At 40.4% G+C, this 18,151-nt stretch overlaps 1 protein-coding gene across 1 annotated transcript in view; it reads right to left on the minus strand.

Moving 5' to 3' along the window:
• LOC142075032 (myocyte-specific enhancer factor 2C-like) overlaps nt 1–17,310 on the minus strand; it is a 132,855-nt gene extending 115,545 nt beyond the window's left edge. Inside the window, exon 1 of the mRNA XM_075136030.1 lies at nt 17,137–17,310. Within this exon, the coding sequence (XP_074992131.1) occupies nt 17,137–17,310 (174 nt within the window). The remainder of the gene's footprint in view (nt 1–17,136) is intronic.
• Between the last annotated feature and the right edge of the window lie 841 nt (nt 17,311–18,151).

The raw sequence follows: 18,151 nt of genomic DNA on the forward strand, positions 1-18,151 counted from the left end.
TTCCGAAGCAGCTCGAACCCCTTCATATGCTGCCAATATCTCCTTCTCAGTTGGAGTGTAGCGGGCCTCGGATCCTCTGTATCCCCGACTCCAGAACCCTAAGGGTCGACCTCGAGTCTCTCCTGGTGCTTTCTGCCAGAGGCTCCAGGTAGGACCATTCTCCCTGGCTGCGGTGTAGAGCACATTCTTCACATCTTGTCCTGCCCGGACTGGCCCAAGGGCTACTGCATGAACTATCTCCTGTTTAATTTGTTCAAAGGCTTGTCGTTGCTCAGGGCCCCATTTGAAGTCTTTCTTCTTCCGAGTCACTTGATAGAGAGGGCTTACGATCTGACTGTAATTTGGAATATGCATTCTCCAAAAACCCACAACGCCTAAGAAAGCTTGTGTTTCCCTTTTACTAGTTGGTGGGGACATGGCTGTTATTTTGTTGATCACATCCATTGGGATCTGACGACGTCCATCTTGCCATTTTATTCCTAAAAACTGGATCTCCTGTGCAGGTCCCTTGACCTTACTTTGTTTTATGGCAAAACCGGCCTTCAGAAGGATTTGAATTATTCTCTCCCCTTTCTCAAAAACTTCTTCTGCTGTGTTGCCCCACACGATGATGTCATCAATGTACTGCAGATGTTCTGGAGCGTCACCTTGTTCCAGTGCAGTGTGGATCAGTCCATGGCAAATAGTAGGGCTGTGTTTCCACCCCTGGGGCAGTCGGTTCCAGGTGTACTGGATGCCCCTCCAAGGGAAAGCAAACTGTGGCCTGCACTCTGCCGCCAAAGGGATTGAGAAGAACGCATTAGCAATGTCAATTGTGGCGTACCACTTGGCTGCCTTTGACTCCAGTTCGTATTGAAGTTCTAGCATGTCCGGCACGGCAGCACTCAGTGGCGGCGTGACTTCGTTCAGGCCACGGTAGTCTACTGTTAGCCTCCACTCTCCATTGGACTTTCACACTGGCCATATGGGACTGTTAAAGGGTGAGCGAGTCTTGCTGATCACTCCTTGGCTCTCCAGTCGACGAATCAGCTTATGGATGGGAAGCAGGGAGTCTTGGTTGGTGCGATATTGCCACCGGTGCACTGTTGTGGTAGCGATTGGTACCTGTTATTCTTCAACCCTCAGCAACCCCACAACAGAAGGGTCCTCCGAGAGACCAGGCAAGGTGGACAGCTGTTTAGTTTCCTCTGTCTCCAGGGCAGCTATGCCAAAAGCCCACCGGTACCCTTTTGGGTCCTTGAAATACCCTCTTCCTGAGGTAGTCTATGCCAAGGATGCACGGAGCCTCTGGGCCAGTCACAATGGGGTGCTTCTGCCACTCCTTCCCGGTCAGGCTTACTTCGGCCTCCGACACAGTTAACTCTTGGGATCCCCCGGTCACTCCAGAAATACAAATGGGTTCTGCCCCTTTATAGTTTGATGGCATCAGGGTACACTGTGCACCAGTGTCTACGAGAGCCTTATACTCCTGTGGGTCTGATGTGCCAGGCCATCGAATCCACACAGTCCAGTAAACCCGGTTGTCCCTTTCCTCCACCTGGCCGGAGGCAGGGCCCCTCTAGTCCTGGTCATAGTATCCGCTTCTCACTTCTTGCAAACGTGAGTCCAGAATTCCTTCATTACAATCCAAAGTAAGATCAGCCCTTCTACTCTGTCTGGGGAACTGTTCACTGGAAACTGGACCGTCGTGAGACAGGTTTTTCCTGAAAACTGGAGCAGCATTTTTCCTGGGAGAACCCCCTTGCATGACTGTTTTTCCTTGCAACTCTCGTACACGTGCCTCTAGAGTCAAGGTAGGTTTTCCATCCCACTGCCTCATGTCCTCTCCGTGGTCACGCAGGTAAAACCACAGGGTGCCCCGTGGTGTGTACTTTCTATATCCTCTCTCTTGAGGAGAAAAACGCTGACTCCTAATGGCTGAGATACTGGTCCATACAGGTGGAGAATAGGACCTATCGTCTTCGAGTACCTGGAACTTCCGGGACAGTTTCTCCACAGCTGAGACAAGGGAGGAGGAGACACTTTCTTCATATTCCCGGAGATTGCTAACCACAACATCAACCGTTGGTGCTTCTTCCTCTTTTCAGCACAGAACTGCCAACAAATTGGCATACGACGCTGGTGCGCTCCGTACTAATTTCCGCCACATGGGTCATGTGCACTTGACTTCATCTGGATGTTTGGGTGTTCGGTCATCGTCCAGGTCACTATAAACTACCTCCAGCACGCCTAGTTCTCTCAGGTACTGGATACCTCTCTCCATAGTGGTCCATTTGCCTGGGCGATATATAACATCTTCCTTGAAGGGATACCTTTCCTTCATGCCTGACAGCAGTCGCCTCCAGAGGCTGAGGACCTGTGTCCCTTTTCCAATTGCTTTGTCAATGCCTCCTTCCCTAGCAAGGGATCCCAGCTGTTTGGCTTCCTTCCCCTCTAATTCCAGGCTACTGGCCCCATTATCCCAGCATCGGAGCAGCCAGGTAACAATATGCTCGCCTGGACGACAGCTGAAATCTTTCCGCATATCTCGCAGCTCACTCAGGGATAGGGATCGGGTGGTTTCCGTCTCGTTTATGAGTTCTTCCTCTTCCTCCTCCCCTCCTCTTTCATCATCCCTTTCTAAACGACCTGATCTCCGCTTCCAAGATTTCCTCTTCTGTACAGGGGCAACGGATACCAGCAAGGGTTGGTCCTCTGGTTCAGCTGTAGTGCCTGTTGCTGGGGTTTGGGTAGCTGCAGTGCTTGTCATGGGGGTTTTGAGTAACTGTAGTGCCTGTTGCCGGAGCTTGAGTGGCTGCAGTGCCTGTCGCAGGGGTTGGAGAAGCTACGGTGACTGTTGCCGGGGTTTGAGTAGCCACAGGGGTTGTCATGGGGGTTGAAGTAGCCGCAGTACCTTTCGTGGGGTTTTGAGTAGCTACCGCGTCTGTTGCTGGTGTTGGTCTCCCGCTGCTCACCGCCCCTGAGACTCGCCGCTCCGCCCACCCCGACGAGGCACCGCTGTTTGCCCTCCCTCTTTTCTTGTTCCTGAGGGTTGATCTCTGGACAGTATTCCTGAATAGTTGTTTAACCCTAAACAAGGCCTGAACCACATTCAGGAGACTTAGCAATATGAACATGCTTGTTTGAACATCCCAAGGATATTCAAAATTCTCAGGGAATATTGTGGACATCTTTGTGAAGAGGATAGAAGAAAAAGGAGTTTCTGACAATATGGAAGGGAAAATGAACAAGTGGGAGAAAGTGTCCCATCCTGTCTCCCCATTAAATTCATTCTCCGAGGAGAAAAAAGTGCAATTACTAATAATTTCTAAGAGGTGGTTCCCGATGTACAGAAATGACGGCAGTACCGAGTACAGATACCAGGTTAGACTTACAACCAATGATCTTATCACCTCATAAAACAGCAGCAAAATGATAATCTTGGCCCAGTTACGACTGATGATAAACAACACAAAAGGGAACACATATTGCAAGCTAGGTATTACATGACCCAACATTGAGAGCCAGCCCCACAACTTTGACAGCCAATATATCAACATTGTGACCAATCAATATAACAAATGCTTATAACAATTTTTCCTTAACACACTTTGGTCAGATCTATCGTTATGTCAACCCTTCGAGCCCCACGTTGGGCGCCAAAAAGGACTGTCATGGTTTAAATTGGCAGGCAGCCAAATACCACGCAGCCGCTCGCTCACTCCCCCCGCTCCCCCAGTGGGACAGGGAGAGAATCGGAAGGGTAAGAGTGAGAAAAACTCGTGGGTTGAGATAAAGACAGTTTAATAGAACAGAAAAAGGAGAATAATGATAATAAATAATGATAGAATATACAAAATGAGTGATGCACAATGCAATTGCTCACCACCCGCGCTGACCGATAACCAAGTAGCGATCGGCACTTCCTGGATCACGCCTACTGTTCATATACTGAGCATGACGTCACATGGTATGGAATACCCCATTAGCCAGCTGGGCTGGCTGTCCTGATTATGTTCCCTCCCATCTTGTGTACCTAGCTCAGTCAGTAGGCATGGGAGCTGTCCTTGGACTAGGAGGGCACTTAGCAACAACTGAAAACATCAGTGTGTTATCAACATTCTCCTCATACTAAATCCAAAACACAGCACTAGGAAGAAATTTAACCCTATCCCAGCCGAAACCAGGACATCCTGAGTAAGCACAGAAGTACAGGCACCTAAGAATCTTTAAGATCAAATAGCAAGGTCTCTCACCAAGTTCATGTGCCTCCAGATTAGACTTTTGGATAAATTACCTTAGTTGTCACATTTTAAAGCTTATTTTAGTCACTTTTGTAAAAGACTTTCAGATATAGGATGGAAAGTACTGAGTGCAATTATGAATTTTTATTCAGAAGTTAAACAATATATGTGGGATGAGGGAAAATTTACACCTGAGAAGACAAGTTTCTTTTCATATAGGCTACAAAAATAGAGATTAAATGCTAAAGCACATACTTTAACTCCTGGAAACAAAAGTGTAAATCTTCCATTTTATTGATATTGGCTTGAACATGCTAGAAGTATATATTAATCAAGCCTTGGATTATAACAGTGAAAGTATAAATTATGTGGTTTTATGTTTGGTCATGTTATAGCCATGATTCTATTGTAGTAAGCTAAATATACTTTAAACACCATTCCATTAGGAACTGCTTCTTTGTCAAGATTTTGATCTCTTTTGAATCAATATCTATAGCATCTGTGTGTTTTTTAAAATACTGTTATTGACTCTTCTATAATTTGCTTTCTTTGAACAGCCTATGTGCAGTAACATTTGATCAAAGACATAAACGTGTACTTTAACAACCCAAAGTAAAGTGCATGCACATTTTTATAACAGTGCACTATAAAATGTAATTATAGTTGTCTATAGAACACACGGGATGATATAAATAAATAGATGTGAGATTTTTTAATGCAAGTCTATCCAATATATCACAGATTTTTCCCTCTAACACCAGTCTCTATCATGCAAAAGCATTAATGAACCATTTAGAATAAAGATGATGCAACTTCTTTTAATAGTATATTTACTCATTCATTAACTAGCAACCATATATGAAAACACTCATAGCAAAATTAAGTAAGGAAAGCAAAACAACCTCAAGTTGTAGGTTTATAAAATATATAATAAAGAACATGTTGATTTAAACCTCTTTTAAAGGCTTTTTTTTTTATTCAAAGAATAAAAATATTTAAGATTTAACTACCACAGACATTCAACAGTTCTGGACTATGGACATTAATTCACAACTGACCACTAGATTTGTGATTATTAAAAATGTAGAACAAGAAAGCATATTTGTTTGAAGTATTGCTTACTACAAAAGGTTGTAGAAGCTGTAGAAATTGATGTCTATGCTAGGAATCCTAACCAGAGGGTTTTGAAGTCAAATTGACTTCAAAATGACCATTCTGGTCTTTAAATCAGGGTTCTAATTAAACCTGAATGGTGGACTTTACATATCGGAGCTTTTTAGCATTTTAATAGCAGAGGACTCTTTTACTTAATAAAACTATGAGCAGTGGCTAAGGGCCCACATCTGGAAACACTTATACACTGAAAAAACTTTACTCATGTGTAAATGTATGAAGAACTGTGCATTACTCAGTGCTGTGCAATCTTCAATACCGGTTTGACTGAAAAAAGCTGACAGCTTATGGGATCCCAATATAACAAAATATCTTGGGGAAAGTTGGGTAAGTTCAGTACAAGTTGGGCAAGTTCAGTACTTTGCATTAAAGATAGTTGTGAGATAGCAAAAGATATGGTATTTCTACACTTGTGATTAATATTTTTGTGTAAGAATTCAGGTGAATAATCACATTTTGTATTTACCTTATGTCCTGGTTTCGGCTGGGATAGAGTTAAATTTCTTCCTAGTGCTGTGTTTTGGATTTAGTATGAGAAGAATGTTGATAACACACTGATGTTTTTAGTTGTTGCTAAGTACCCTTTTTTCAGCTTCCCATGCTCTGCCAGGTACACAAGAAGCTGGGAGGGAGCATAGCCAGGACAGCTAACCCAGCTGGCCAAAGGGGTATTCCATACCATATGACGTCATGCTCAGTATATAAATAGGAGGCGTGTTCCAGGAAGTAGCAATCGCTGCTTGGTTATTGGTCGGTGGGTGTTGAGCAATTGCATTGTGCATCACTCATTTTGTATATTCTATCATTATTATTATTATTATCTTCATTTTCTCTTCCTTTTCTATTAAACTGTCTTTATCTCAATCCACGAATTTTACTTTTTTTTCGATTCTCTCCCCCATCCCACTGCAGGGGGTGGGGGAGTGAGCAAGCGGCTGTATGGTGTTTGGCTGCCTGCCGGGTTAAACCACAACACCTTACAAAGCAGGGATGTCAGTGATGAAAATGAAAAATGGGTTTGCTCACAAAATCCTTTGTCTCTAGACCATAGCTATAAGTAGCTCACTATCTAGGTTGAAAATGGTAATGCAGGGTAGTGTGTCCTATTTTTCCATGCTTGCAGTGAAGATACAATATGGAAAGTCATCCTTGATAATTACTAATGCACCATACAGACACAATTACACCACGTACTGCATAAAGGAATCACTTGTGGTCTGCCTCCAATACAAGTAGTATTGGCAGTAGGGGGCCAACATGCAAGAAGGCAAAATGCTTTACAAGGAGGAAGGAGACTAGAAGAGTTGATGTACCCAAGTACAAGCACCTTGATTCTTTTTGGAGTGATTTAAGTCCCCTTCCATCAATTATAGTCCTTTGTCTCCAGAGCCTTATCACAAGCAGCATTACAGGAACTGAACAAAACAATACCGAGGCCCAAATAACCCTGTGAACTGTGCTGACATTTCCTCATCCTGTTGCTTGTTGCTGTGTTTGACCAGGTTATTCAGATTTAAAAAAAAAAAAAAAAAGAACAACAAGAACAATTCCATACAGAACAACAAATATTCCTGTTTTAAATAACATGCTCAACCCTTCCTGGTGTCTTTTCTCCCTTCTAGTGTTACTGATACCTTATGCTATGATGATAATGATGATGATGTGATATAAAAACCTCAGTAGCACAAAACGAGATGGACTTTCTCTAAAATGACAGCTTTCCAAATGAAAAGTTTATGCTTTGCAAAGTTCTCAGCAGATTTATTTTTAAGTTAATTAGATCCTTCCTATTTGCATTCCCCCTACCCCCTTGCCCAAATGTAAGTTTTGGATAAATGGAGAATTACAAGTAAGAAATTTAACTAATTTATGTATTTCAAGAAGTGTTCCACAGCTAAAAAGTTTGATTTCTCAGTAAAATAAATCAGCTGTCTACTCATTCACTTTTACTACTCAGAATTAGAGTAATAATTTTTTCTTTCTTAGTGATATGTGAAGTTTTGAGGGTACAATTAAAAGTGTGAAATCAATCAAAAGCATCTATTTTTTTTCATTCATTCACACTAGATATATAACATTCATGGTATTTCTTAACAGGACATTGCAAACATTGCCCATCTGAAAAGAAATTTTAAAACATGGAAAGTCAGAAAAAGGACCTTACGAAAGTCAGCTATTTTTGACAGTAAGACAGCTTCTGTGAAACAAAGCCTTGTCTTTCAGAAATTGTTTATGATCTATGAGGAAAAAAAAATATCCTTGGGCTAAAATGTTTATTGGCACCTAGAAGTCTGAAGAGAGCAAGTCAGGCCTGTGGTTTTCTGAGGGCACTTTATCCTCGCCTGCATTCTCAAAGAGATTTGTGAATGAATAGAGCTGTATTACTCAGCCTTCTATTCCACGCCTATTACTCTCCATTTTCCTTGGCAAGACTGAGAGCCAAGCTATTTTTAGTTAGGCAGTTTTCTATTTTTAGACAAATATCAGTTAAGAAACATTTGTTAGGAAAAAAAAAAAAGAAGAAAAACACAAGAGGGGGAAGGAATGACGCTTCCCATCTCATATTGTGAAGCAAGCCCTTCAACCTCTAACTCCAGGCATTTCAGCTGCTTCTAATCTTGGAAAAATAAAGAAAATTAAGAGTTCAAGGATTTAAAAATAAACCTACCCTCTGGCAAACAGACTAAAATGCAACAAGCTGTTACTATGTGAAACAGTGACTTCAAAACCAAAGAACGTTCTCCAATGGGATTGGGATAAAACTTCGGAGCTATTAAGTTATAAGAATGTTATACAGACATGTAAGATTTTTCCACCTTCCCAGCCAGATATATCATTTTTTGGAGAAAGAAACAGTAATCTGTGAAATAGACCTAGCTCTAAGAAATACATATTTAAGTTCCCAGTCTGACAAATAAAGGAATCATGAATAGAGTTTGAAACACACTTATATTCGGCACATATTCTTCACCTTTGTTCTCACAGTATTTTTATAACAATCTGGCCCAAACATTTTCTAAGATATTAAAGTATTTTAAAAATTATTACTAAGAACAGAAGAATAAGAAAAATAAAGTGGGACCATGACCAATAGTAAGGATTGAACCTCAATCAATATAAACCAGGAAGTCAAGAACTTCCTCAAAATATACCCAAAAGCAGCTTTTGCTCTAAGTGCAGATGAACTGAATTTGTATCCATTCAACTTTTCTCTGTCCCTATTCTCTTCTTCCAGATCATGGAAAAATAAGCTATCAGGTGAGCTACTTCACTTTCCTTTGAGACGCATTAAGATTACAAAATATGTTTTATGCCAACCAAATCCTTGTTGAAAATAAATCATAGTAAAAAACTGGCCCTTTTTGGAGAGAGAACAAAACAAAGCAATTCATTATGCAACTTTCCCTTAGCTGTATTTTTCACATACCGGATTAATTTGAAATATTTTCAAAATAAAAAATGGTGTCAAAATTTGATCATCTACTTTTCTTCTTATAGGCTGCAAGGCATAAAAAGTCTATCAGTTAGGTGCACAACAGCAGGATGCTGTAGATTTATCAAGGAGAGCTTAAAAAACAGCCTGTGGATAAAAAGATAGAGTGAAAATCTCATGTGAATAAGTGGGAGGAAAGGAATAAATTGTTATCTACTGGATATAGTAAAGGGACTAATTTGTACAGTCCCACTGATGGGGACAGCAGTCTCATTGAGGGACTACTTTAGACAGAACAGAATTGCCTTCTACAATTTTCCAGCTTTGAAGTTTTTTTTGAGGTCTTGTAATAGCCAATATTTACTTAAAGCCCACATTTATGGAATAATGAAATTACTTAAGAACATCAGCTTTTGTTTTAAAAGGTGTATTTCTAAATTATTTGCTTGAAAAAATGAAATTAAGATTGATAAAATGGAGAGTTTAAAAAATATTTCTGAAAATGGGATTTCCCCTCTCCCCCCAAAGATCTTTTTCTACTAACCATGGTTAGGAAAAATATAGAAAAAGTTCACATGAGGATATTAGGTTACAAACACATCTTCTAAAGGCTCAAAACTCAGAAGACAAACAAAGAAAGACCAAAGGAATATTACAGAAATCCTCAAGATCTTGAAGCCAATACTATGATTCTGTCATATATGAGGTTAGCAATAATGGTTTGGCTAATATTTATTAAAAATGAAACAAGAAACAAACATTTAAAAAGCCTAAATCATCATCCAAACAAAAGTCTTCGGCATGTTGATCCTGGCCAATCATCTCCTGGTCTGTGGAAACTGATAACAGTAGCTTTTTTTTTAACAAGCTGGTCTCCAACCGATATACAAAGGAAATTAATATTGCTTTCCCTATTTTACAGACAAGGAAACTGAAGCATTAGGAGGAGATGTGACTTGTCCAAGGTCACACAACAGCATTTGGCAAAGCTATTAATAAAATCTAAGTCTCATGAGTCCTAGTCCAGGGCACTATCCAATAGACTGTACTGTCTTCAGATCATGCTGAATAACCTTTCTTACATACAGGCTTACTTTCTATAATGTCCCAGATCTTCAGCCCACGGTATTTGAAATAATTCTGCTGATTTTAACAGCTGAAGAGCTGGCTTGATGTGTATTTCACAGCTTGCTTATATGCAGTATTATGTTATGATGACAAGAGAAGAAAATACTCTTATTACATTAAACAAACTACAACAGTTGCCTTACTTTATCTAAAAGGAGTACATTTAGATAGTTATGGGGCTTATTTACTACAAATATGCAGATCTTAATTGATATGAAGAGTCTTTCAGAATCTAATTAACCACCCAGCTAGTCATTAGCTCTGTGACCTTTAGAAATAATTGACAGAAGGAAATTTTCCCCCCTTCATCTCATTCAGAACTTCCCCACCAAGTGACTAATCCTATATGTGCTATAGGACCCACAGCACACCTGTAAGAATTTAGTTTTGAGAGAGTGAGTGGAGAGGTGGGTGAAAGGGCATAGCATGCTTGACAAATATTGAGGGGAAAAAAAACAGAGTAAGACAATGCATAGCTGAGAAGCCAAATGAGGGTAAGGTTTTATTAAAGCAGGAAGATGTGACAGTGTATTGTAAGAACTGACAGCTTTCTATGTGTAAAAGACTCCATGGGGGAGCTTGAACTCTTTCTAAGTGTAGAAATGATTTAGAAAAAAAAAAAAAAGAGAATGAAAACAGTAGTTGAAGTTAGATGCAAGGAAAAGATGGAGTCAAAGGCAAATAGTGAGAGAGAGATTTCAGAAAAAGAAAAGACGCTGAGGTCATGGAGGAGTTCTGGTAAGACAACTGCAGAGATTATAGACAGATGTGTGTGTATGCATGCAAAGTAGCAGTTTTAAGGACTGGACTTTCTAAAATTCAGAGAAGATCTGCTGGGTGATCATCATTGAACCAGATTTATACATTTAATGAAGCTCTGTTAGGAAAGAGAAAAGTGGAGGAAGTTCACGTTTTCCCCCTTTTTTCCCTACAAGCAATTAGCAGTATGGCAGACAGGAACTAAGGAGGTGGATGTGTGTGTGCCAGAAAATGGAAAAAATGGTTGATGGGATGAATTTGAAAGGGCTGACCTACTTGGAGAATTTGAGTTCCATGTAGTGACCACTGAATCAGCAGAGGAATAGAAGCCAGTTGGAGAAAGGGGGAGAATAAGAGCAGCAGGGTCAAAGAAATAGGTGGACTGAATGCCTAAAAAGAGCTGAAAGATGAAGTGCTTAGTAAGTTGTGGAGGAATGATTCATGTGCACACAAACAGAGCAAGGATCAGTGTCAGACTCAGTGTCTAAGAAACAGAATAAAAAACAGGGCTTAGTAAAAACTCATGAGAGTTCTGCTAAATCCGAGACAGTACCTGATGCCGTGACATGAAAGAAGTGACAGGGAAGAAGGGGCAGTGAGAGAGAAAAGAGGCAGGAAATTTCTCCTCAAATCAGCCAAAACTTAATGGTTTAGCTGAAGAACCACATTACATTTCTGTAATACGGCTAGGACTGTAATTATATTTGCAGCCAAGATGCAAAATATTTCCCTGTATTCCTACTCTAAAATATGCCCCCTACAATCAAAGGGCAATGTCCTCTCTGAGCTCCTAAGTGGCGGGCTTACAGGGCTTTGGCACTGGATTCTATTCTCACTTACAGTAGCGTGACACTGAAATTTTACTGAAATAACTTGTGTTATATTCACTTCTGTTTTATAGAAACAAGATGATCTGGCCTCATTATGTTAAATAACTGCAAAAAAGCATAATGCACTTACTAGTCAGTCATACAAGTCATACAGTGTCGTGGTTTAACCCCAGCCAGCAAATAAACCCCATGCAGCTGCTCGCTCACCCCCCGCCTCCAGTGGGATGGGGGAGAGAATCGGGAGGGCACAAGGAGGAAAACTCCCGGGTTGAGATAAAAACAGTTTAATAATTGAAATAAAACAAAGTAGAACAGTAATAATAATGATGAGAACAACAACAATAGCAGAATACACAAAGCAGGCAATGCGCAATGCAACTGCTCACAGACCGCTGACCGCGTGTCACGAACCGGGGGCGAGCCCCCCCCCCAACCTGGTTTTTATACTGAGCATGATGTCACATGGTATAGAATACCCCATTGGCCAGCTGGGTCCACCACCCCGGCTATGCTCCCCCCCCCCCCCCCCACAGCTTCCCCTGCACTTGGCAGGGCATGGGAGGCCGAAAAGAGAAAACAAAAAGTCCCTGGTGCAAGCACCACCCAGCAACAACCAAAGCATCAATGGGCCATCAACGCTCCTCTCATACCAAACCCAAAACACAGCACACCCCCCCAAGCTACTGGGAAGAAAGTTAACTCTGTCCCAGCCGGAACCAGGATATACAGTCATACAAACTCCAACATTTATTCTTGTTCTCCATTTCCTCATTTCCATAAGAAACTTCTTGCCTAGTCCTATACAACTGTACTGATAATGTTAAATGAGAGACCCATAAGATAAGTTTTTTCTATTAAAGCAGATAGTAACTGAAGGTATTGACACACTTCTAAGGACAGAATGGGACTATAGTTGTGAAAACAACTACTTCTGCACAAAATCTGTGTACTAAATGCCACACGAGTTTGTAATGAGAGAAAATCTAATTCCGTTTTAACGTAAAGAATTGCAAATCTTCTAGCAATTACATGGCAGAATTTAAAATGACAGCTGCTGAATATATTGGTATTTACATGCAGAATTGGGAAGTTAGCATAAAGATGAATATAATATTTTTTCTCAGTGTCTGAGGGTATAGCAAGTACACCCTACACAGGTTCTGTTATTCCTTAAAATAAGCTACTATATTCCAATATATTCGGTTTACATGGCAAGGTTTTGGTAGCGGGGGGGATGCAGGGGTGGCTTCTGTGAGAAGATGCCAGAAGCTGTCCCCATGTGTGGTGGTGCATTCATACCCACCCCCTTTCTTCCCTGGGCCACTTGTTGATCTGGGCCCTTCACCCTTTGAGAGGGAATGCCTAGACATTCGACGTGAATATTTCTTCACTGAAATCGAGGGGAATTTTTAACAGGTATACCTTCTGTATATTTTCATATATATATATATGTTTCTCTGTGTGTGTGAACTAATAGTAAGCATAATCTGTAATTAAGTTGTGATTGTAGTAGACTTACTAACTCACTTTGCAAATATTGAATTAGTTAATGATTAAGCGTTACTAAAGTTTGTTAATGATTAGTTGATACTTAAGTGTTGCTAAATTGTGAATGAAACCTAGACTGCTGCCAAACACATATAGTCCCTGAAATATAAACCCTTACATGATTTTCCTTTATATGTTTCACCCATGTAATAAGTAATAGAGTGAACCTTGCCATCGAATTCTGTTAGGTCGCACCTTTATAAATCTCTATTAAAATCACTTTCTGCTAATATCTTTGATGGTGATTCTTTAAGCGGCCTCTAAACCACTCATTCGCAACACCATGTCGGATAGAGACAGTTCCAGGTGGCTCCAAGACGGACCCACCGCTGGCCAAAGCTGAGCCAATCAGCAACATTGATAGTGCCTCTGTGATAACATATTTAAGAAGGGGAAAAAAAATGCTATGCAAGAGCAGCTGGGAGAGAAGAGTGAGAATATGTGAGAGAAACAACTATGCAGACACCAAGGTCAATGAAGAAGGAGGGGGAGGAGGTGCTCCAGGCGCTGGAACAGAGATTCCTCTGCAGCCCGTGGTGAAGACCATGGTGATGTAGGTTGTCCCCCTGCAGCCCATGGAGGTCCACGGTGGAGCAAATATCCACCCTGCAGCCCATGGAGGACCCCACACCAGAACAGGTGCATGTGCCCTGAAGGAAGCTGAAGCCCGTGGAGAGGAGCCCATGCAGGAGCAGTCTGTTCCTGAAGGACTGCACCCCATGGAAAGGACCCATGCTGGAGCAGTTCGTGAAGAACTGCAGCCTGTGGGAAGGACCCCACACTGGATCAGTGGAAGAGTGTGAGGAGGAAGGAGCAGGAAAGACAAAGTGTTATGAACTGACCACAACTCCCATTCCCCTTCCCCTTCTGCTGCTGGGGTGGGGGGGAGGGGGAGGGGGAGGTAGAAGAGTCAGGAGTGAAGTTTGAGCCTGGGAAGAAGGGAGGGGTGGGGGGAAGGTGTTTTTTAGGTTTGTTCTTATTTCTCATTATCCTACTCTGATTTGATTGGTAATAAATTAAATTAATTTCCCCAAGTCGAGTCTGTTTTGTCCGTGATGGTAATTGTTGAGTGATCTCCCTGTCCTTATCTCGACCCATGAGCCTTTTGTTGTATTTTCTCCCTCTGTCCTGTTGAGGAGGGGGAGTGATAGAGCAGCTTGGTGGGCACCTGGTGGCTAGCCAAGGTCAACCCACCAACATGTGCTTTTTAACTGAAGCATAGGTGAATGAAAGACTGTGGAGTGAGTGGTTTGGTGGGTAAGGACATAAAGACTTCAGTTTTAGGAATTCAGTTAACTCTAAACAGAAGTCTCAGAATGAATCTTTTTTTGCAGAACTAAGACATATCATAAAACCTCCACACAGATTTCAGTGAGACTTAGAATAATTGTCACTGTTGCTTAGAATAGACAAACTTGAGTGTTGAATGCAAATTTTTTCTCCTTCAGGAGTGTGCATTGAATTTTAGTCACCAGTGGGTGCTATAAGTGTATTTACTGGCTAATAGCTGAAACAGGTTCATCTGGTAGATAAATTTTATGAGCTGAAGAACTCAGAAATGCCAAACTGCATGTTGATCAATTCCATTTTGAATAAGACATCTGGAAAAGACAATTTCATGTACATCACTAGGATAATCAGAAATATATACCTATAAATTGGATAGGACCAAGATAGCTTTGCTTGAATTACAATAATACAAGTATTAAAATTAATTTTAAGTCATTTTCCCTTGAAAAAAGAGTGTAATACTTATTAGATGTATGATACTTGGTGTCTTCTGCTACTTCAAATAATAAATTGTGGCCTGAAGGCTCATTCCTTCAGAAATGCTAAATACAATTAAGCTCAGTAAATAAACTGAAAATGCCTGTTTAATAAAATTAACAATTTTAACTAAACCTACATGAAAATTCATGTAATCTTTACATTTGAATAGCAGTGGTTTAATTTGAAAGAAATTAACTACATATTAGGGATCTACACTTTTGATTTTCTTTAAATATAGATTGTTCAAAGAAGTTATACCACATTCTAATGACCACAGTAAAAAAAAGTAACTAAATAGTTAATATTATGCAGAATGTGAACAGAAATTGGATTGTAAATTAAAGACCTTTATATGGTTGACAGTTGTTTTTCAAATTTTTATAAGGCCACCTAAACAAGTTTTCTTTTGTTGATTCTGTGCAGAAATCTGTGAGCACAGCTATGCCCTTTTCTTCTGCTGGAATATAGTTATATGGTTAAAAGCCATTTAGTTGAAAATGATCAGATTTAATAACACTGTCTGATCCTCAGCTGCTGTTGATTGCTCTGGAAGAAGAAGATTTAAAAACTTGTAAGTGTGAAATGTAGCTGTCTGAAAGCAGAAAAAACGGACTCCTTACAAGGAAAATATGTGTAATGTAGTCAGTTTAACTGATCAATTTAAATATTTAAATGCGTAGCAGATTTATATTCAGTACCTAAAAATATATCCAAACTACAAGAGCCAAGACATCTCTCAGATTACATACTTTTGTGGGCTTTATTTCCCTATTATACTAGTAATTGTGATGTTAATTATCAAGTAAAGCGATGATAATTACATGTCTTTTTTGCTAATATGGGACTCTTGTTCAAAACCTACACCCTGCACAAGTACTCCTTTAATCCTGAAACAGTACTGGCTTGGGAGTCTTGTGGAAGACATTGTATTCAGGGAGTTAATGATCTTGAGCAGCCCATGTCTGCTCCTACTTGTACTTAAGGCTTGAGCAGCCCGTATGTTAGCATGAGTAGCTGCTGTAAGGAAACCTGCCGGAATGCCCTGTGTCGGCCTGTGCTGTGCGCTGGTGGGTGTTATGACAGAGATAAAGTTCCAACCTGTCAGGAGAAGATATATGATTATGTTTGTTACACAAAATAAAAGGCACCACAGCATGGGAGAGAGGAGGAACCACTCCACAGATGGGATTTGTGCAGCATACTGGGGGAAAAAATCCATCCAGGGTCTGTCCAATGCTGCATGAAAGCAGGGTTCCCAGTATCTGAAGGGACTTAAAATTTAATCACTATCTATGTTCCTCTTTGTTGTCATGCTTTTCTTATTGAGATATGGAAATAACCCTGAGATATCTCTCTCTCTCCACCCCACCCCCCCCGCCCTGGTGCAGAACAGTGTGACTTAAGTATTTTGCATTACAGGCAGAATATTGAAAGCTGTAACAAAAAAATAATCAAATTACTTCATTCAGATTTGACAATACATATGGAAAAAAACATATAAAATGCACTTCATTTGACCTTTTCTGCTTATTGTTAATTACTCAAATTAAATAATATTAATTTCAGTTACCTACTTTTATTTGGCTGCTTTTACAGGAGTGAAAAGAAAAGGGATGACCACTGAATTTTGAGTGTACCCACAAAATTACACATCTGCTTGCAAAATTGCCTATCAGCCTGACCAAATTAGGCCACTGTTCATGCAGGAAAGGGATTTTGCAGGTACAGAGTGTTCTTTCTTAAAAATCTCCAAGTTACAACAAATAGATATTATTTAAACTTTAGATTTTCACTCAAGTTTCTTGAAAAATCATAGTCCTCATAATCAAATGTCTTAATTCATGTTATAAGCATGTTATAAATCCCTTACCGGTCACCTACTCACCCATTCCGACAAGAAAGCCTTCAGGAAAGAATAAAAATATCACAAGAAACTTTTCCTGCTAAGAATATTCTGGCTATGTACCACTAAAAGAGGACAGGGGATCATTTTGGGAACAGAATTTGTATTCTACAGAACAGAACATGGGCTGACCAGAGGTAACAGGGCTAAACGTATTAGCAGCATTTATGAGCAAATTCTCATTGATTTCTATATCTTTAAGACAGGACCTCATCCTTCCAATACTTTTTAAAATTATACCATTAGATGCCTAATCTTAGGTGCTTTGAAACAATTTTTAAATATTGCTCGGAGTGTTTTGCTATTAATTGAGTACCTATGTCTCAGAGAAAAGTCAAAAAAGAATCCTCACAAAATACAAAATCTTACCTCAACAATATCCGAATTTGTTCGACTCTCATGTGGCTCATTGTACTCCGTATATTTCAGCAACACTTTGTCCATATCAGTGCTGGCATACTGAAACAGTTTGTTGGTGCTGTTGAAGATGATTAGAGCAATCTCACAGTCACATAAGACACTAAGCTCATAAGCCTTCTTCATTAACCCAAATTTCCTCTTTGTAAATGTCACCTGGAAAAAAAAAAGAGGTCCACATAACATGTGACTGCTGTAGTCTTTGAGTTGAACAACTTTAGAAGAGTATAAATAAAGATCCAAACTAGAATATAAGTATCCATGTGGATGTGTTCTGTAACTGAGGAAATATATGTAATTCTCATTGCACAAAACTCAAGCTACAAGTAAATAGTATGGGACATAGTAGAACTATGTAGTGTTTATGCTACTTTAGCCCTTCTTAAACACTCTGCTTATACTGCATACATCTTTCCCATCAATATTTTAAAACCGCACCTCAGTGTAAAAGAGATACGGTGTTCATATAAAAACACAATAGTTTTGAAGAAATATCTAGTTGTACTGGATCTGGCTGGGATGGAGTTAACTTTCTTCATAGCAGCCCATATGGTGCTGTGCTTTGCATTTGTGACAAAAACAGTGTTGATAACACACCAATGTTTTGGTTATTGCTGAACAGTGCTTGCACAGCGTTAAGGCTTTCTCTCTTCCCCGCTACCCTGAGCCAGTAGACTGGGGGTGGACAAGTGATTGGGAGGGGACACAGCCAGGACAGCTGATCCAAACTGACCAAAGGGATATTCCATACCGTATGACATTGTGCTCAGCAACAAAAGCTCAGGGAAAGGAGGAGGAAGTGGGGACATTCTTAAACTGTCATTATCTCAACCCACGAGTCTTTTCCCCTTCCTTCTATTTTTCTCCCCATCCCACAGGAGAGGGGAGTGAGCAAATGGCTGCGTGGGTATTTGGCTGCTGACCGGGGTCAACCCACCACACTAGTGTTAGTATTTCAAATAAATCT

Source organism: Calonectris borealis, chromosome W, assembly GCF_964195595.1.
Source record: "Calonectris borealis chromosome W, bCalBor7.hap1.2, whole genome shotgun sequence".
Lineage (NCBI taxonomy): Eukaryota > Metazoa > Chordata > Aves > Procellariiformes > Procellariidae > Calonectris > Calonectris borealis.